Source organism: Oncorhynchus gorbuscha, linkage group LG15, assembly GCF_021184085.1.
Source record: "Oncorhynchus gorbuscha isolate QuinsamMale2020 ecotype Even-year linkage group LG15, OgorEven_v1.0, whole genome shotgun sequence".
NCBI lineage: Eukaryota > Metazoa > Chordata > Actinopteri > Salmoniformes > Salmonidae > Oncorhynchus > Oncorhynchus gorbuscha.
Window position 1 is genome coordinate 73,857,209 of NC_060187.1, and position 21,152 is coordinate 73,878,360.

The 21,152-nt window shown below is 41.1% G+C and overlaps 2 protein-coding genes across 5 annotated transcripts; both read left to right on the top strand.

Annotated features, from left to right (window-relative positions):
- The first annotated feature begins 11,880 nt into the window (after positions 1–11,880).
- On the top strand, positions 11,881–14,085 carry LOC123997981 (IgGFc-binding protein-like). The gene is made up of 4 exons (XM_046302753.1): positions 11,881–12,128; positions 12,377–12,836; positions 12,988–13,205; positions 13,328–14,085. The coding sequence occupies exons 1-3, from the start codon at positions 12,027–12,029 to the stop codon at positions 13,056–13,058; spliced, it is 633 nt and encodes a 210-aa protein (XP_046158709.1). The 5' UTR covers positions 11,881–12,026; the 3' UTR covers positions 13,059–13,205; positions 13,328–14,085.
- A 229-nt stretch (positions 14,086–14,314) lies between these two features.
- On the top strand, positions 14,315–20,929 carry LOC123996340 (B-cell receptor CD22-like). Of its 4 annotated transcripts, none has more exons than XM_046299709.1 (6): positions 17,564–17,623; positions 19,278–19,550; positions 19,698–19,800; positions 20,137–20,188; positions 20,460–20,587; positions 20,793–20,929. In XM_046299709.1, exons 1-6 carry the CDS (start codon positions 17,596–17,598, stop codon positions 20,857–20,859), a joined length of 651 nt encoding a protein of 216 aa, XP_046155665.1. In that variant the 5' UTR covers positions 17,564–17,595; the 3' UTR covers positions 20,860–20,929. The 4 variants fall into 4 exon arrangements, 3 of the variants coding, with proteins under 3 accessions (XP_046155665.1, XP_046155666.1, XP_046155668.1); XM_046299710.1 differs by having other exon boundaries at positions 20,466–20,587; XM_046299712.1 differs by having other exon boundaries at positions 20,786–20,913.
- The last annotated feature ends 223 nt before the right edge of the window (positions 20,930–21,152 follow it).

Genomic DNA, 21,152 nt, shown 5'->3' on the forward strand with positions numbered 1-21,152 from the left:
ATGCCATGCCATATTATATACTGCCTCTGCCCACTGGGCACAGATGTCAGTTCAATGTCTAGTTTTGAATTATTACTTGTGAGGTATTGAGTGAAATCAGCAACATGTGTCACCAAGTCATTGGATTTTCGGTTAAAAGTTTGGTGAAAAAAAGACAATGACCTTATATTGATGACTTTTTTGCAAATCCAATCAGTTTTTCACATTAATTCTATGTCATAATATAGATTTTTGGGGGTTGAAATTACTTCGGAAACAACGTTGATTCAACCAGCTTTTGCCGAGTGGGTGTTATTGCAAAATATCACAAATCAGTTTGGTGGTTTGGTTATGGTATTGTTGTGACTATTGGAATTTCTTTATCTCCAAACAGCATACGTTTGACAGTAATTTCAGCGAAATAGATGTTTTATGATGACATCAGTACTTCTCCACAACCACCCAGTCTTCAATGAGAAGAATTTGCCCGGCCACTGCTGGTCAGATAACACACAGCTGTTGATACTACGTTCTTGGATCAAAGATTGTATTGATTATATATTTTCTGGAATACAACTCTCTTTCCTACAGGGCTAAACCCACTATGCTCTGTCAATACATTCTACAGTTATCTCTGTTAACTCTACTCTCCCTGCCAGGTACGTTTTATCTTTGTTTCAGTTAATTATACATGTTAGGGTTAGGGTTTTCTCATCACAAGGACAATGATGTTTTCAATCGCTGTTTTCAGGCACACCTGCACACACCTGGTCTGTCTGGTACCGTGACAGGGACAGGATTACCGATATATGTGCATCAAAAGGCTCATCAGTGGTATTTGACTGTATTTACAGCTACCCAGCTACCCAGATAGTTAGAGGAAAGATATGGTTCACTCCGAGAGGCGACACAAAACTAGATGGCTCACAGCAAGGAGATGGAGTGTTTAACACATGTGGACTGACTAATAAATCAAGATACAGTGGAATAACAGAGTTTTATGACCAAGACAATAACTGCACACTGAAACTCAACAATGTGACTGAAGATGACAGTGGCAGATTCTTCTTCAGATTTGAGTCAAATACAAGTAATCACGCCCCTCAGATTTACAGGGTCATTGGGTGTCAGGTAAATCTAGATTTTATGTACATGTCATCATACCAAACAATTAAGGTATTACCTAATGCCAGTTATTAAGCCTTCAACAAGTCCTATAATTTGTTATACATGTTTCTTCTTCATGTCAGTCTTATCCCTAAAGTTAAATGAAAATGGCTCTGTTAAAGAGAGAGACAACGTCACCCTGGCCTGTACCCCATCCACCTGTAAACCTCCTCAAACGGAGTTCCTCTGGTTTAAAACAGGGATGAAAACTGCCGAGGGCCCAAGAAGGTGACACTTTATTTTTAAACCTCCCTGCTAGGGGGAAATACAGGTTTTAACTAATTAAACAACAAAGAATATGATCTTCATGACCCGTTTCCATGTGTAAAATAAATAGTGAATAATGTGAACATAACTCACAGCTAAAAAATGTAAAGAAAGCAATCCAATCTTATTTGTTGCCTTGGATTTACTGCAAATGACACTCAAGCCTTGAGAAAAAAAAACAATACACTAATATTGCAGTTAACCCTGATAGCCTTTATAATAGAATGCTTGTAACCACACACATAAATATTGCACTTGGGAAATGCTGCATTCTGTTGTTATGTAAACGATTGACTGAGCCTTGGATACAGCCAGTATTGCTCCAAATGTGCATCACTCGTTTGCTTACAGCCAGTAGTGATCCAACCCCCCCAAAACTTTTCTCATCGAATCTACACAAATCACATAGGTCACCTATTTTGGATTCAAAACGTCAAATTTCGCCAAAAGGTGACTAGTTTGCATCCCTGTTTTGAAGATGGCCACCCACTCCCTGGTGGGCAGTATCGACTAGGTCCACTTTCCTCTAATGACACTGGGTGCAACTCCAGTGGTCTGGGACAAGGCACGTCTACACCAATACTGCTGGATGTGAGATGTAAGTCAGCAAGATTTTTTCAGTAGTCAGCTGTCTTCAAGTTGTTGTTTTCTCTTCTCAGTGGCCAATGTAAATTTCAGTTGGCCTGGTTGATTCATTGTCTGTATTAATGTATAAATGCAGTACTACTAACATACAATCAAATTAATACACACAGACCAATGTTGTTTTCTGTACGTCTGCTACCAGATGCTCCAACGGACGTTTCTGTTAAGGTCAGCCCGAGCCACGAGGTAGTGAAAGGCAGTCGTCTGACTCTGACCTGCAGTAATAACGCCAACCCTGCAGCAGAGACCTACACCTGGTTTCAGAGGACAGGAACGCTAACTTCACTAAGATTAGGGATGGGGAAAGAACACACCTTCCTCGAAATAGATTCTGATGACAGTGGACTGTACTTCTGTATGGCCCAGAATGCCGTTTGATCACAGAACTTTACAGAACATGAGGTGAAAGTTAAAGGTACTGCAACACTTCTGCACTTCTTGTATGTCACGCTGTTGTGATGTCTGCCCTGTGTAAATCAACAAAACAATGGCAGACAGGGATATGAAGTTACAGTATATGATGTTGCATGTCTTCTGTGGAATATTTTGGAGTAAATATTTTATTTTCAAAACAATGGTCTGATCAGTTTTAATTGTGTATTTTCTCTTGTGTTCCAGAATCAGCCCATTTAATGGTGGTCCTGGCAGCATTTGGGGCTCTCTTCCTTGTCACAGCAGTGATTGTGGTGCTCTTCATTTACATAAAAAGGCGTCTTATAAAGTACTAAACATATATTATAGTGCACCGAAGGGTCCTCTCTCCCCTATCTCTTCTTTAGAAATGTATAGAATTATATTCACCCCATTCCCCTCCCTCTTCAGCTGTGTACACAAATGAAAATACACTGTCTACAGGCTTGATGTCGTAATCATGTCACAACTGAGACTTTCACAACTTCTTTATTTCCAATGTTCTTTCGAAAAGATTTACTATACTGGCATCGACAGCCACCAACTGTTGGTTTGGTTGGCCCACAGTGGAAAGTTACTAAAAAGCATAACAGGCTATTTAGTTGGCCTTTATGGCTGAATTCTCACTTTGTTGTATCATCCACAGACGGAAGTTGAATACGGCCGAGAAGAAGCTTCCAACCAAACCAGTCCCACAGGTAGGTGATCAGAGGAAAGTAAAGTACGAACAGCGGCCTTACTGTGGTTGTCATTGCATATGTGGTTGGTATTGCGAATGGACAGTTGTCATTGGCCTATGTTGTCATTGCGAATGGACTATGTTGTCATTGCATATGTGGTTGGTATTGCGAATGGACTATGTTGTCATTGCGAATGGACTATGTTGTCATTGCGAATGGACTATGTTGTCATTGCGAATGGACTATGTTGTCATTGCGAATGGACTATGTTGTCATTGCGAAAACAAACCTTACACATGGAATTTATTGTTCTGTTTTTCTTAAATAAAAAACAGCTTGTATGAAAGTAAATGTGGAAATCAATCCCATTCAACTTTGAGTTCATTTAAATATGCCAATGAGTAGAAAGAGAGTCATTCTATGCCTGGGGCCAGTGCTCAGTATTTTGACTGTATTCTGACTGTTAGTTACAGAAAGCAACCTTGTCTAGACCAGAGGACATCTATGAAAACATGAAATGGTCAGCCAAGCCGATCACTGATCCTGATGACATGAACTATGCAGAGCTCAATATCAGGCCTGCTCCTTCACCCAGGTAAATAAACACAGAGTGAGTGAGACACTCAAAGTAAATTGCACAAGGAAAATATTGTGTATCAAAAGCATTGCATAATAACTTGCAAAAAACGTGTCTCCAACAATGCAACAACAGGCATACATTACGTAGTATCTGTAACATAGTAATAACTACTAGGTAAATACAAATATAGATCTGCACTAAAACCTGTTCCCTTTAAAAGGATGCAGCGGAATAACAAGGCAGAGGATGACGATGCAGTTATCTACAGACAACTGCAAACACACTGAGGTGGTCAGAGAACTTTGATATCTAGACCTCAAGGCCTACAGTATGGTAAACTCAAGAAAAGTGAATGAAAAAAAGTATGTTTAAGTCACATTTTTTAAATAGCAAAATACAAGCTGTTATACTGTATGTGTATGTACAAACAATGTACAGTGTACAATGTAAAAAATAAACAGTAAAAAGTGGATAATTATACAAATACAAACATAAAATGATTACATGAGCACACAGGGTATTCCATTTAACAACAGATTATTAAAAAATAAGTATATCATATTGCTCTGTATATTTCTCATGATTACAACACTTGAAGAGATGTAATTTTGACACGTCGTTATTTGTTAATGTGATTATGCTGTATATTCAATGTGGAATCATGTTAATATGTTAGGATAAACTGTCCTTATCAAATAATGATATGTCACTTACAGATTGTTTGCAGATTAAAGTGAATATAAACTTCAATAAATAATGAGTTATGATTCAATGAATGAACTACGAAGGTCTCCCTGACATTTACATTTGACATTTAAGTCATTTAGCAGACGCTCTTATCCAGAGCGACTTACAAATTGGTGCATTCACCTTATGGCATCCAGTGGAACAGTCACTTTACAATAGTGCATCTAAATCTTAAAGGGGGGGGGGGGTGAGAAGGATTACTTATCCTATCCTAGGTATTCCTTAAAGAGGTGGGGTTTCAGGTGTCTCCGGAAGGTGGTGATTGACTCCGCTGTCCTGGCGTCGTGAGGGAGTTTGTTCCACCATTGGGGGGCCAGAGCAGCGAACAGTTTTGACTGGGCTGAGCGGGAACTGTACTTCCTCAGTGGTAGGGAGGCGAGCAGGCCAGAGGTGGATGAACGCAGTGCCCTTGTTTGGTTGTAGGGCCTGATCAGAGCCTGGAGGTACTGAGGTGCCGTTCCCCTCACAGCTCCGTAGGCAAGCACCATGGTCTTGTAGCGCATGCGAGCTTCAACTGGAAGCCAGTGGAGAGAGCGGAGGAGCGGGGTGATGTGAGAGAACTTGGGAAGGTTGAACACCAGACGGGCTGCGGCGTTCTGGATGAGTTGTAGGGGTTTAATGGCACAGGCAGGGAGCCCAGCCAACAGCGAGTTGCAGTAATCCAGACGGGAGATGACAAGTGCCTGGATTAGGACCTGTGCCGCTTCCTGTGTGAGGCAGGGTCGTACTCTGCGGATGTTGTAGAGCATGAACCTACAGGAACGGGCCACCGCCTTGATGTTAGTTGAGAACGACAGGGTGTTGTCCAGGATCACGCCAAGGTTCTTAGCGCTCTGGGAGGAGGACACAATGGAGTTGTCAACCGTGATGGCGAGATCATGGAATGGGCAGTCCTTCCCTGGGAGGAAGAGCAGCTCCGTCTTAGCGAGGTTCAGCTTGAGGTGGTGATCCGTCATCCACACTGATATGTCTGCCAGACATGCAGAGATGCGATTCGCCACCTGGTCATCAGAAGGGGGAAAGGTAGTCTGATTTATACTGCAGGTCATGGAGGTTGATCACTGTCCAGTTGGAAGGCAGGTCCTTCTCCCTCCAGTCCTCGTCCACCTTATTCTAAGAGAAAGACAGAGAGGGGAGTAAGGTCATGCAAACTCTGTAATGTCTTGAATGGCGCTGGAGAGAATGGCTGACGTTTTACATGCTCCTAACCAACTGTGTTATTTTGTTATTTTTCTTGCGTTGTTTGTAACTTATATTTGTACCCCAAATATGGAGGAGGCAGGTGGCAGAGGGAGGAGGTAGGGAACTGGTCTGTCTGCCCAATATAAAGGATCAAAACTGGCAGAGGAATAAAAATAGCACAAATAGGAAAGTTACCAATTTCAATTGAGGACCAGGATGTTGACAACTGTGCCATACAGATATGGCACAGTTGGAAGAGATTTTTGATGTACCGATTCCATGGTACAAGCTGTATGAGTTGATATATAAAACAACGCAAGATTCAAGACTTCGTGCTTTTCAGCTAAAATGATTGTATAGAATTCTTGCCACCAACAAAATGTTGAATATTTGTGGCATAAAATCATCGAAGCTCTGCAGATTTTGATGTGAGGATACAGAATCAATAGACCATTTATTTTGGTATTGCTCTCAGGTACCCTGTTTCGGGTCTCAGGTTCAGGAATGGCAGGGCATTGACCACGGATGCTTCTATGTGTCTCTTTGAATGGGAATCAGTTGGATGACTGGTATGATGTAGTTGTTGAGCAGCTTCACTGCAAATACATTGTATGTTTTGAATGTTCAATACATTTTAAAATTATTTTTTTTAAAACTTTTCTAATCAATAACCTATACCCGTGTGTGTGTGTGTGTATCTCGTGTTATCATTTAGTTTGTTAGTAAATAAATAATCAAATCAATGTGTGGTATGGAATGATCAGTAAGACTTGGGTTTGTGCAGATGGAAGAAGTATGCAACGTTCAGAATGAGACTGATATGAGGTAATGATTAATAGGTGACTCTTATCGATATATAACATATCTTTAGAGTTTAATCCGGGAGATGGTAACTTTATAAACAAATTTGAATTTTCTTTACTTTTGTAATGTACTTCCTCTGTTGTTTGTAGTGAGTCAGACCGAAATGCAGCGTGTAGGTTACTCATGACTTTAAATGAAGAATAATGCGGTACATGAAATAACTGAAAATACAAAAACAACAAACGAGTGAAACTAATACAGCCTATCTGGTGACTAACACTAAGACAGGTACAATCGCCCACGAAATACAACGCGCACTCAAGCTACCTAAATACGGTTCCCAATCCGAGACAACTAGAATCAGCTGACTCCAATTAGGAATCACCTCAGGCAGCCAAGCCTAACTAGACACACCCCTACTAATACACACTCCCAATTAATACAAACCCCAATACGAAATACAACATATAAACCCATGTCACACCCTGGCCTACCCAAACATATAACAAAAACACAAGATACAATGACCAAGGCGTGACAACTTTGACATTGTAACGTCGTTCTTCGTTTGTAGAAAGAGAGCCGGACCGAAATGCAGCGTGGTGGTTACTCATGACTTTAATGAACAAAGTGACACATGAAATAACTATACAAATACAAAAACAACAAACGGAACGTGAAACCTAAATACAGCCTATCTGGTGAAACTACACAGAGACAGGAACAATCACCCACGAAATACACAGTAAACCCCGGCTACCTAAATACGGTTCCCAATCAGAGACAACGAGAATCACCTGACTCTGATTGAGAACCGCCTCAGGCAGCCAAGCCTATGCAACACCCCTACTCAGCCGCAATCCCAAATACTACAAACCCCAATACGAAAATACAATATATAGACCCATGTCACACCCTGGCCTGACCAAATAATTAAAGAAAACACAAAATACTAAGACCAAGGCGTGACAGACATTATGGATAATTTTGTGTGGATCAATGAAAAATGTCTAAATTAAATCTATTTCAATCCCAATTTTGTAACACAACAAAATTAGAAAAAATCCAAGGTGGGTGAATACTTACGATACCCACTGAAAGGATTACTTTTCTGATATGATTTGCATGATGGGACAAGGGAATTACTATAACTGTGTGCACTAAGTACCACACCCACACTCTCCCACTATCGGTCTCACATATTTTAGATGGTAAGAGCTGCTTTAACTTCACCATTTGGAGAGATGTAGGCTTGCAACCCCATAACAACTACAGTATCTTAGCGAACAGTAAGCAGTCAGCTCACAATGGTTTTACATAACTCAAATGTAGAGTATGTTTACTCTAATCGCTATTTATGGACATACATTTTGTCCAATGTTATTGTCAAAGGTTTCCCAACAACTGTGGGAAAAGTACTATCCACCTTATAGTTGGACTGGTTGAAAAGTTGATCCTACACCACGAGGTGGATGTAACGTCTGGGGCATATTACAGAAATATTTCAAATTTCATTACATGAGTCACTCTGTGAGACAGTTCATTACATTAACTATTTACCGTTGCTGCAACGCAGGCATTTTGAAAAGCAACTGTTCAACAAGCACATCAACAAATAGTTGTTACAAGTTGTAACAAGACATGCTCAACTAACCTTGAGCCACCCACAGAAGGTACTTGTACAAATACAACACACCTATAGTACTCCTCCATCCCCACCTTAAGTATATTCATTTTCTAGATCCGTACATTGACCCACCAGGAAAAGGTTACTACTAGGAATTTGTAATTTTATGGGAGGAATTTGCATTGTAAAGAATGACATACAACCCTAGTGATAGCAGTTCAAAAAGCTGCCCTCTGACACATCACCCTCAGAGCTAGAATGTGAAACCATACATGCATATGAATCATTTGCCCTTTACTTACATTGATGGCAGGGATGAGGCCCGCCTGTGCCCATCATGTTAAAGTGTCAAAGAAACTAAGCAGGACGAGTGTTTTGTTTGTAAGCTGCAGTGCCACATTGGTTATAGGTATGTTGACAGCTCTGTAATGCATGTCACATACTCACCTCCCCCTTAAACTATACAAACGCGCCCATGACATGATGTGTATTTAAGATAAGATAAATAGATCCTCACCTCACCCCTCTCGTCACACCCCCAAAATCCTCATAAGGGGCCAGGGTTCTTGTTCAGAACTCTGTCACCCTATTCTCAATTGAGCTGACAGTAAATAAATATTGTTTTCTTTGTTAACTGGGATGTGGCTCTCATATCCTGTTTCAATAACAATGTTTCTGTAATGGCTGGTTTTATTTGTGTAAGTTTTCCTCGCCCGTCTCCTATTGACATTCACTTAAGCCATGTTCTGTTGCCATACACTTAAAACATCCATATGTAAGTAATGAGCACTTCTTCCAATCCATGTTTAAATATTTCCTTAAAACAATAAATTAAAAACGTATGATATTTTGAATAATTTGAAAGTACATTGTTATTTTATATGGCCCCAATTTGTATTTCATTTTTATTTTACCTTTATTTAACCGGCCAAGTCAATTAAGAACAAATTACTATTTATATCACTACACAGTGATGCTAAAAACTATATAATAATTACATGGTTTACATGCCTTATAAGAGGTATAATAGTTGATAGTACTATGTAACAACTACCCACACTAGTTACAGTACATTATGCTGCTATATTACCGTTATACTTGGCAATATTATTTACCAGGTCTCTCTTACAAAATCTAATTGTGACAAACCTGGTTAAAGAAATTAATTAAAATGTTTTTATTTTATATATATTGATGTAAATTGTATGAAACATGTTTATTACCAATTTCTTTTAAAAGTATTGTTTATAAGGAAAAAGCCTGTAATGGAGACGCTGGAAGTCGAGAAGCAGGTGCAGGTGAAACATTTAATAAAATAACAAACATGAAATGAGACAGCATAACAGTGTCGATAAGGCATGAACACAGGAACATTACCAACTGAGGACGGAACCTAAGGGAGTGACAGATAGTTGCGGGTCTCTCCAGTCTGATGGCAACACCGCCATCCTGACCGCAGTGGATCGGTTTTCCAAAGCCACCCGCTTCATTCCGCTCCCCAAGCTACCCTTCTGGAAGGAATTCTGCTCACTCATTGGGTCATCGGCCAGCCTGTCCTCCGGTTTCCACCACAGTCCAACAGAAAGTCGGAGCGAGCCAACCAAGACCTGGAGACGATTCTGCACTGTTTGGTCTCTCCCAACCCCACCACCTGGAGCCAGAACTAGTGTGGGTCGAATACGCCAACAGCACCCCTCCTTGCTCTGCCACGCCACTGTCATCGTACCTGGAAGAGAACCCGGTCGGCCCTTCTCAAGGCTCCCCGGTATCGTCTCGGCAGAAGGTATGGCCGTCCACCCAGGATCTGACTCTACGGTTAGAATCACGCAAACTCTCCCCCCAGTTTATCAGCCCTTTCCCCATCTCCAAGGTCATTAGCCCCTCTGCTGTTCGTGTTCTGTTGACCAGTATCCTCCATATACAGTGGGGCAAAAAAAAATTTAGTCAGCCACCAATTGTGCAAGTTCACCCACTTAAAAAGAGGAGAGAGGCTTGTAATTTTCATCATAGGTACACTTCAACTATGACGGACAAAATGAGAAGAAAAAAATCCAGAAAATCACATTGTCGTATTTTTAATGAATTTATTTGCAAATTATGGTGGAAAATAAGTATTTGGTCAATAACAAAATTGTATCTCAATACTTTGTTATATACCCTTTGTTGGCAATGACAGAGGTCAAATGTTTTCTGTAAGTGTTCACAAGGTTTTCACACACTGTTGCTGATATTTTGGCCGATTCTTCCATGCAGATCTCCTCTAGAGCAGTGATGTTTTGGGGCTATTGCTGGGCAACACGGACTTTCAACTCCCTCCAAAGATTTTCTATGGGGTTGAGATCTGGAGACTGGCTAGGCCACTCCAGGATCTTGAATGCTTCTTACGAAGCCACTCCTTCATTGCCCGGGCGATGTGTTTGGGATCATTGTCATGCTGAAAGACCCAGCCACGTTTAATCTTCAATGCCCTTGCTGATGGAAGGAGGTTTTCACTCAAAATCTCACGATAAACGGCCCCATTCATTCTTTCCTTTACACAGATCAGTCATCCTGGTCCATTTGCAGAAAAACAGCCCCAAAGCATGATGTTTCCACCCCCATGCTTCACAGTAGGTATGGTGTTCTTTGGATGCAACTCAGGATTCTTTGTCCTCCAAACACGACGAGTTGAGTTTTTACCAAAAAGTTATATTTTGGCTTCATCTGACCATATTACATTCTCCCAATCTTCTTCTGGATCATCCAAATGCTCTCTTGCAAACTTCAGACGGGCCTGGACATGTACTGGCTTAAGCAGGGGGACACATCTGGCACTGCAACTACAAGTTCTCAACTGGAGACAGCAGTGTTGTCTTCCAAACTGACCAGCTGGGTACTGACTATGTGGCCTTCACCCCTCTCTGAGAACATGAAAAGCCACAATGATGCCTGCTTGGCACGAGGGGGTCAAAATTAGCCCTGAGTGGAGAACAATCATTGGATGCTATGAGTTTTTTTCTTTCCAGACATTTCATCAAGATTTTTATATTGCGCTTTTCGGTATTATTTAAATATATTTTCATTTCACATCTGCAGCACTGGAGTGTCCGTCAAACAGCTACTACGAGGCGTGTGGCACAGCTTGCCCTGCATCTTCTTCAGATCTAGATGCCGACGCAGAGTGCAAGGAACCCTGTGTGGAGACCTGTCAATGCAACAAGGGCTTTGTCCTCAGTGGAGACAAATGCATCTCCAAGGAGAGCTGTGGCTGCTCTTATGAAGGACGATACTACCCGTCTGGAATGAAGTTCTGGGAAGATGACAAATGCACAAAGCAGTGTGAATGCAATCCAGGAACAGCCCAGGTAGAATGCAAAGCAACAGCATGCAAGAAATCAGAGGTGTGTGGCCTGCAGAGTGGTAAGAGAGATTGTTACCCAACATCTTATGCCACCTGCCAAGGTTCAGGCGACCCCCACTACCGCACGTTTGATGGCAAGAGGTTCAACTTCCAGGGAACGTGTACTTACGTTCTCTCCAAATTGGTCAGCAAAGACAACAGATGTCTGGTACCATTTGAGGTGCTTGTAAAGAATCAGAATAGGGGGAGGGACACGGCAGTGTCTTACACAAAGACAGTCACCATAACAGCCTTCAAAAATACCTGTCACGTTCTGACCTTAGTTCCTTTGTTTTATCTTATGTTTTATTATGGTCAAGGCGTGAGTTGGGAGGGTTGTCTATGTTAGTTGTCTATGATTTTCTATTTCTGTGTTTGGCCTGGTATGGTTCTCAATCAGAGGCAGCTGTCAATTGTTGTCCCTGATTGAGAACCATATTTAGGTAGCCTGTTTTCCATTGTGTTTTGTGGGTGGTTATTTTATGTTTAGTGTCCTGTTGCACCTTACTGGACTGTTTGTTGGTTGTTTATTGTTTTGTTTTCAGTGTTCATTAAAATATGAACACCTACCACGCTGCACCTTGGTCCTCCTCTCTATCTCCAGACGACAACCGTTACAACACCATCACCGTGAGTAGGGACAACCCTGGCAAAGTATTGGTAAGCTACCTTAAAATGTTATCCATTCCTAATGAATGACATAATTGCCTTCTGGGTCTATTTTGTCAATGAGCTTTTATGATTCTACTACTTAATGTAAGAAGAAATATCAGGACATTATCATCCTTCATGTTCCATTCAAGTAGGTCAACAACCAGTATGTGAACTTGCCTTTGATGTAGAAGACAACTGTCCATCTTCCGCAGTGGGTATTTCTGGTGAAGACCAAATTTGGCCTGACACTGAAGTTCAACTGGAACAGCCACGTCTCCCTAACCCTCCCCAGCTCCTACTCAGACCTCATCGGAGGGCTCTGCGGAAACTGGAATGGCCAACGGAACGACAATCTCCTCAAACCAGACAGGAGCCCTGCTAACACTCCAACAGTATTCGGGGACAGCTGGAAAGTGGGGAACGACCCTGGCTGCTCCAGCAACTGTGATGGCAAGAAGTGCCCCACCTGTGACAACAGCCTGATGCTTGATTACCAAACAGGGAAATATTGTGGCAGGATCACAGACAAAAACGGTCCGTTCAAGTACTGCCACGCCAAGGTGGACCCCAGAGAGTACTATGAGGACTGTGTGTTTGATATGTGTATGTACCGTGGCCATGCCTCTGCCCTCTGTAACGCCCTCAGCACCTACACCACCGCCTGCCAGGATGCCCCTGCCAAGGTGCAACAGTGGAGGTCGGACAGCTTCTGTCGTAAGTAGTGCACAGACACACATCAGATGTATATTTCAAAACAACTACTGTAACAATTTTGATCATTACGATAAGTCAGAAGTGATTTGTCTAGCTCACAGCTTCTGGTTCCAACATTAAATTCTATCATGTTTGACCTAATGTGTTGTAGTGTCTTCCTGTAAGACCAACAGTCCCTATGAGGTGTGTGCCTCAGGCTGTGTCATAAGAAAGTTCCGGTGAAGGAGTATGCCTCAGACTGCCTCTATGATGTGTGTCTGAATGAGGGTTGACAGGAAGTGTTGTGTGAGACCTTGGCTAACTACGTGGCCAAATGTCAGCAGGTTGGGGCTGTTGTCTCACCGCTGTGGAGAAAGGCCTCCAACTGCCGTAAGTTCTCAGCTAAAACAAAACATCACATTTATGAACTCAGACATTCTGAAATGTGTAAAATGAATTTGCAGAATGTATTAGGACTACATTTGATGTTTGTTTTTTCTCAACTCGAACAGCCCTGGCTTGCCCATACCACAGCCACTATGAGCTATGTGGCACTGCCTGCCCTGCTACCTGTGCCATTCCCAATGTCCTCGAGATCTGTTCCAAAGTCTGTGTGGAGGGCTGCCAGTGCAACAAGGGTTACGTAACTTAGTGGTGAACAATGTGTCATCAAGGAGTCAGTGTGTGGCTGAATGAAAAACTCAACAAATATGTAAAGTTTGGAGGCAAGAGCATTTTACTTTTCAAATAAACTCTCATGGCTCCAAAATATCATTTAAAAACGTGTCCAGGTTGTAGGCTAGAGCATTTCGACATAAAATCGTACCTTAAAATGACCTTCTGTATGTGATAACATATTAAGTCACTCTGGATAAGAGCGTCTGCTAAATGACTTAAATGTAAAATGTAATAATGTTGTGAGGGATTATGAGTATTCATGCATGGAATGGCTATTGAACTCTGTATTCATTATAATCCCAGAATTGTGTATAACTAAAACTCAGATCATCTCTGTATGTGTGTATATCTCTGTCTATCCTTTACAACTTTCAAAAGTTTTGATTTAATCAGATAACTCAACCTCTCAAGTAATTAATTCAAACAAAACTGTTGAGTGTTTTAATCTTGAAGTATATGCCATATTACAGGGGGCAAAAAAGTATTTAGTCAGCCACAAGTTCTCCCACTTAAAGATGAGAGAGGCCTGTAATTTTCATCATAGGTACACTTCAACTATGACAGACAAAATGAGAAGGAAAAAAAATCCAGAAAATCACATTGTAGGATTTGTCATGAATTTATTTGCAAATTATGGTGGAAAATAAGTATTTGGTCACCTACAAACAAGCAAGATTTCTGTGTCTCACAGACCTGTAACTTCCTCTTTAAGAAGCTCCTCTGTCCTCCACTCGTTACCTGTATTAATGGCACCTGTTTGAACTTGTTATCAGTATAAAAGACACCTGTCCACAACCTCAAACAGTCACACTCCACTCCACTAACCCTCCTCAAATGGAGTTCCTCTGGTTTAAAGATGGCCGCCCACTTCCTGGTGTCTCTGGTGTCCATGGTGGGCAGTATCTCCTAGGTCCACTTTCCCCTAATGACACTGGGAGCTACTCCTGTGGTCTGGGCAAGGCACATCTACACCAATACTGCTGGATGTGAGATGTAAGTCAGCAATACATGTTGGTTTGATGCGATTTATGATGTAGTCAGTTATCTTCAGTGGGTTGTTTTCTCTTCACAGTGGCCAATGTACATTTTAGATGGCTTTGTTCATTGTCTGTATTAATGTATAAATGCAGTACTACAAACATACAGTGGCTTGCGAAAGTATTCACCCTGATTGGCATTTTTCCAATTTTGTTGCCTTACAATTTGGAATAAAAATAGATTTTGGGGGGGTTTCTATCATTTGATTTACACTTTGAAGATGAAAGATTACACTTGTGTTCCAAGACGAAAGACACAAAAAAACAGAACTTGAGTGTGCATAACTATTCACTCCCCCAAAGTCAATACTTTGTAGAGTCACTTTTTGCAACAATTACAGCTGCAAGTCTCTTGGGGTATGTCTCTATAAGCTTGGCAAATCTAGCCACTGGGATTTTTGCCCCGTTCTTCAAGGCAAGACTGCTCCAGCTCCTTCAAGTTGGATGGGTTCCTCTGGTGTACAGCAATCTTTAAAACCTGTTAGGGATGATGCAAATTTTCGCAGCTTTTTGTAAAAAAATCGCGCAACATTTCAACGTCCTGCTACTCATGCCAGGAATATAGTATATGCATATGATAAGTATGTGTGTATAGAAAACACTCTGAAGTCTCTAAAACTGGTTAAATCGTGTCAGTGGCTATAACAGAACGTGTTTAGGAGTAAAAATCCCAGGGAAAACTGTTCTCCAAAAACACAAAAGAAATATTCATCCGCCAGTCAATGTATTGTCTAAGGCGACAGACAAAAAACGAGGCCCCCATTACAATGCCTACAGCTTCCACACGATGTCGCCAGTACTGGCATTTTTTGGCTGCTTTATCCTTGGTTAGATGACGTATAGGCACTTCCTTTCTTGGGGCTCACCACAGGATGTTGTGAAATTGAAAACATGGACGATGATTTCAAGACTTGCTGCTATTGAATACAGATCGCCCCGTGATCAATTTGATAGATTATTGAACGTTGAACGTTTATTAATACCTAAAGTTGGTTTAGAAAAGTATTTTGAAGTGATTTGTAAAAGTGTATAGGCAACTCTTGTAATTTTAAAAAGTGACGTTGCGTCTTGTAAAGCGGAATTGTAAGGCCTTCATGAAATGACATTTTGGGTATACAATGACGGATTTAATCGGGAAAAAGACCCAATTGCGATGTTTATGGGACATATAGGAGTGCCAACAGAGAAGCTTGTCAAAGGTAATAAATGTTTTATATTTTATTTCTGCGTTTTGTGTAGCGCCGGCTACCGCAAAATCTGTTGTTTAGGTGACGGTCTGGTATTTTGGGCATGCTATCAGATAATAGCTTCTCATGCTTTCGCCGAAAAGCATTTTACAAATCTGACTTGCTGGCTAGATTGACAACGAGTGTAGCTTTAATTCAGTACCTTGCATGTGTGTTTTAATGAAAGTTTGAGTTTTATCGAGTACTACAGGTGGCGCTCTTTAATTGCATGGATTTAGGTTCCTGCAAAGGAACTAAATTCTGCATCATCCCTAAGAGGTTTTAAGTCATACCACAGATTCTCAATTGGATTGAGGTCTGGGCTTTGACTAGGCCATTCCAAGACATTTAAATGTTTCCCCTTAAATCACTTGAGTGTTACTTTAGCAGTATGCTTAGTGTCATTGTCCTGCTGGAAGGTGAACCTCCGTCCCAGTCTCAAATCTCTGGAAGACTGAAACAGGTCTCAAGTATTTAGCGCCATCCGTCATTCTTTCAATTCTGCCCAGTTTCCCAGACCCTGCAGATGAAAAACATCCCCACAGTATGATGCTGCCACCGGGGTGATGAGAGGTGTTGGGTTTGCGCCAGACATAGCGTTTTCCTTAATGGCCAAAAAGCTCAATTTAGTCTCATCTGACCAGAGTACCTTCTTGTTTGGGGAGTCTCCCACATGCCTTTTGGCAAACTCCAAACATGTTTGCTTGTTTTTCTCTTTAAGCAATGGCTTTTTTTCTGGCCACTCTTCTGTAAAGCCCAGCTCTGTGGTGTGTACGGCTTAACGTGGTCCTATGGACAGATACTTCAATCTCCGCAGTGGAGTTTGCAGCTCCTTCAGGGTTATCATTGGTCTCTTTGTTGCCTCTCTGATTAATGCCCTCCTTGCCTGGTCTGTGAGTTTTTGTGGGCGGCCCACTCTTGGCAAGTTAATTGTGGTGCCATATTCTTTCCATTTTTTAATAATGGATTTAATGGTGCTCCATTGGATGTTCCAAGTTTCAGATTTTTTTTAGAATCCAACCCTGATCTCTACTTCTCCACAACTTTGTCCCTGACCAGTTTGGAGAGCTCCTTGGTCTTCATGGTGGCGCTTGCTTGGTTGTGCCCCTTGCTTAGTGGTGTTGCAGACTCTGGGGCCTTTCAGAACAGCTGTATAGTGTATACAGTTGAAGTTGGAAGTTAACATACACCTTAGCCAAATACATTTAAACTCAGTTTTTCACATTTCCTGACATTTAATCCTAGTAAAAATGCCCTGTCTTAAGTCAGTTAGGATCACCACCTTATTTTAAGAATGTGAAATGTCAGAATAATAGTAAAGAGAATGATTTATTTAAGCTTTTATTTCTTTCATCACATTCCCAGTGGGTCAGAAGTTTACATACTCTCAATTAATATTTGTTAGCATTGCCTTTAACTTGTTTAACTTGGGTGAAACGTTTCAGGTAGCCTTCCACAAGCTTCCCACAATAAGTTGGGTGAATTTTGGCCCATTCCTCCTGACAGAGCTGGTATAACTGAGTCTGATTTGTAGGTCTCCTTGCTTGCACACATGCTTTTTCAGTTCTGCCCACACATTTTCGATAGGATTGAGGTCGGGGCTTTGTGATGACCACTCCAATACCTTGACTTTGTTGTCCTTAAAGCCATTTTGCCACATCTTTGGAAGTATTCTTAAGGTCATTGTCCATTTGGAAGACCCATTTGCGACCAAACTTTAACTTCCTGACTGATGTCTTGAGATGTTGCTTCAATAAATTCCCATCATTTTCCTTTCTCATGTAGCCATCTATTTTGTGGAGTGCACCAGTCCCTCCTGCAGCAAAAGACCCCTACAACATGATGCTGCCACCCCCGTGCTTCACAGGTGGGATGGTGTTCTTCAGCTTCTTCCTCCAAACAGTTCTATTTTTGTTTCATCAGACCAGAGGACATTTCTCCAGAAAGTACAATCTTTGTCCCCATGTACAGTTGCAAACCATAGTCTGGCTTTTTTATGGCGGTTTTGGAGCGGTGGCTTCTTCCTTCCTTCCAGGGTATGTCAATAATTTCCTGTGGATATAGATACTTTTGTACCTGTTTCCTACGCAATCTTCACAAGGGCCTTTGCTGTTGTTCTGGGATTGATTTGCACTTTTCGCACCAAAGTACGTTCATCTCTAGGAGACAGAGCGGTATGATGGCTGTGTAGTCCCATGGAGTTTATACTTGTGTACTATTGTTTGTACGGATGAAAGTGGTACCTTCAGGCGTTTGGAAATTGCTCCCAAGGATGAACCAGACTTGTGGAGGTCTACAATTTTTCTCCGAGGTCTTGGCTGATTTTTTTTCATTTTCCCATGATGTCAAGCAGAGAGACACTGAGTTTGAAGGTAGGCCTTGAAATTAATCTGCAGGTACACCTCCAATTGACTCAAATTATGTCAATTAGCCTATCAGAATCTTCTAATGCCATGACATAATTTTCTGGAATTTCCCAAGCTGTTTAAAGGCACAGTCAAATTAGTGTATGTAAACTTCTGACCCACTGAAATTATGATACAGTGAATTATAAGTGAAATAATCTGTCTGTAAACAATTGTTGGAAAAATTACTTGTGCCATGCACAAAGTAGATATCCTGGCCGACTTGCTAAAACTATAGTTTGTTAACAAGAAATTTGTGGAGTGGTTGAAAAACAAGTTTTAATGACTCCAACCTAAGTGTATGTAACTTCCTACTTCAACTGTATACTGAGATCATGTGACAGATCATGTGACACTTAGATTGCACACAGATGGACTTTATTTGACTAATTATGTGACTTCTGAAGGTAATTGGTTGCACCAGATCTTATTTAGGGGCTTCATAGCAAAGTGGGTGAATACATATTGTCACGACTAGTCAAGGTGGGTGGAATCAGGCGCAGAGAGCAAATAATGAATAGAGGTTTATTCTCCGGTGAACAACAATAAACACGGACAACCCAAAATACAAACAGGGTGAAAAATATCCAAAACAGGAAATAACAGACAAACCGAAGAAATAAAACACAAAAACACTGACAGCCGAAACGAAAATGACAAAAACAAACAATCCCGCACAAAACAAGGGCGGGACAACCTACATTATATACAGATACTAATTAACTAACACACAGGTGAAAACAATCAGACAAAACCAACAGATAACCGAAAAGGGATCGGTAGTGGCTAATAGGACGGTGACGACGACCGCCGAGCACAGCCCGAACGGGCAGGAGAGCCAACCTCGGCGGAAGTCGTGACACATATGCACACACCACCCTTCTGTTTTTCATTCTTTTGAATTTTTTAAACAAGTTATTTTTTCATTTCACTTCACCAATTTGGACTATTTTGTGCATGTCCATTATGTGAAATCCAAATAAAAATCCATTTAAATTACAGGTTGCAATGCAACAAAATAGGAGAAACGCCAAGGGGGGTGACTTTACAGTCAAATGAATACACATTAATTAATTCATTAATACATAATGTTGTTTTCTGTACGTCTGCTTCCAGATGCTCCAAGGAACGTTTCTGTTAAGGTCAGCCCGAGCAACGAGGTAGTGAAAGGCAGTCGTCTGACTCTGACCTGCAGTAATAACGCCAACCCTGCAGCAGAGACCTACACCTGGTTTCAGAGGACAGGAACGCTAACTTCACTAAGATTAGGGATGGGGAAAGAACACACCTTCCTCGAAATAGATTCTGATGACAGTGGACTGTACTTCTGTATGGCCCAGAATGCCGTTGGATCACAGAACTCTACAGAACAGGAGGTGAAAGTTAAAGGTACTGCAACACTTCTGCACTTGTATGTCACGCTGTTGTGATGTCTGCCCTGTGTATCTCAACAAAACAAAGGCATGCCGAGAGGGATATGAAGTTACAGTATATGATCTGATCAGGTTTAATAGTGTATTTTCTCTTGTGTTCCAGAATCAGCCCATTTAATGGTGGTCCTGGCAGCATTTGGGGCTCTCTTCCTTGTCACAGCAGTGATTGTGGTGCTCTTCATTTACATAAAAAGGCGTCTTATAAATTACTAAACATATATTATAGTGCACCGAAGGGTCCTCTCTCCCCTATCTCTTCTTTAGAAATGTATAGAATTATATTCACCCCATTCCCCTCCCTCTTCAGCTGTGTACACAAATGAAAATACACTGTCTACAGGCTTGATGTCGTAATCATGTCACAACTGAGACTTTCACAACTTCTTTATTTCCAATGTTCTTTCGAAAAGATTTACTATACTGGCATCGACAACCACCAACTGTTGGTTTGGTTGGCCCACAGTGGAAAGTTACTAAAAAGCACAACAGGCTATTTAGTTGGCCTTTATGGCTGAATTCTCACTTTGTTGTATCATCCACAGACGGAAGTTGAATACGGCCGAGAAGAAGCTTCCAACCAAACCAGTCACCCAGGTAGGTGATCAGAGGAAAGTAAAGTACGAACAGTGGCCTTACTGTGGTTGTCATTGCAAATGTGGTTGTCATTGCGAAAACAAACCTTACACATGGAATTTATTGTTCTGTTTTACTTAAATAAAAAACAGCTTGTATGAAAGTTGAATGGTAAATGTGGAAATCAATCCCATTCAACTTTGAGTTCATTTAAATATGCCAATGAGTAGAAAGAGAGTCATTCTATGCCTGGGGCCAGTGCTCAGTATTTTGACTGTATTCTGACTGTTAGTTACAGAAAGCAACCTTGTCTAGACCAGAGGACATCTATGAAAACATGAAATGGTCAGCCAAGCCGATCACTGATCCTGATGACATGAACTATGCAGAGCTCAATATCAGGCCTGCTCCTTCACCCAGGTAAATAAACACAGAGTGAGTGAGACACTCAAAGTAAATTGCACAAGGAAAATATTGTGTATCAAAAGCATTGCATAATAACTTGCAAAAAACGTGTCTCCAACAATGCAACAACAGGCATACATTACGTAGTATCTGTAACATAGTAATAACTACTAGGTAAATACAAATATAGATCTGCACTAAAACCTGTTCCCTTTAAAAGCATGCAGCGGAATAACAAGGCAGGGGATGACGATGCAGTTATCTACAGACAACTGCAAACACACTGAGGTGGTCAGAGAACTTTGATATCTAGACCTCAAGGCCTACAGTATGGTAAACTCAAGAAAAGTGAATGAAAAAAAGTATGTTTAAGTCACATTTTTTAAATAGCAAAATACAAGCTGTTATACTGTATGTGTATGTACAAACAATGTACAGTGTACAATGTAAAAAATAAACAGTAAAAAGTGGATAATTATACAAATACAAACATAAACTGATTACATGAGCACACAGGGTATTCCATTTAACAACAGATTATTAAAAAATAAGTATATCATATTGCTCTGTAATATATGAG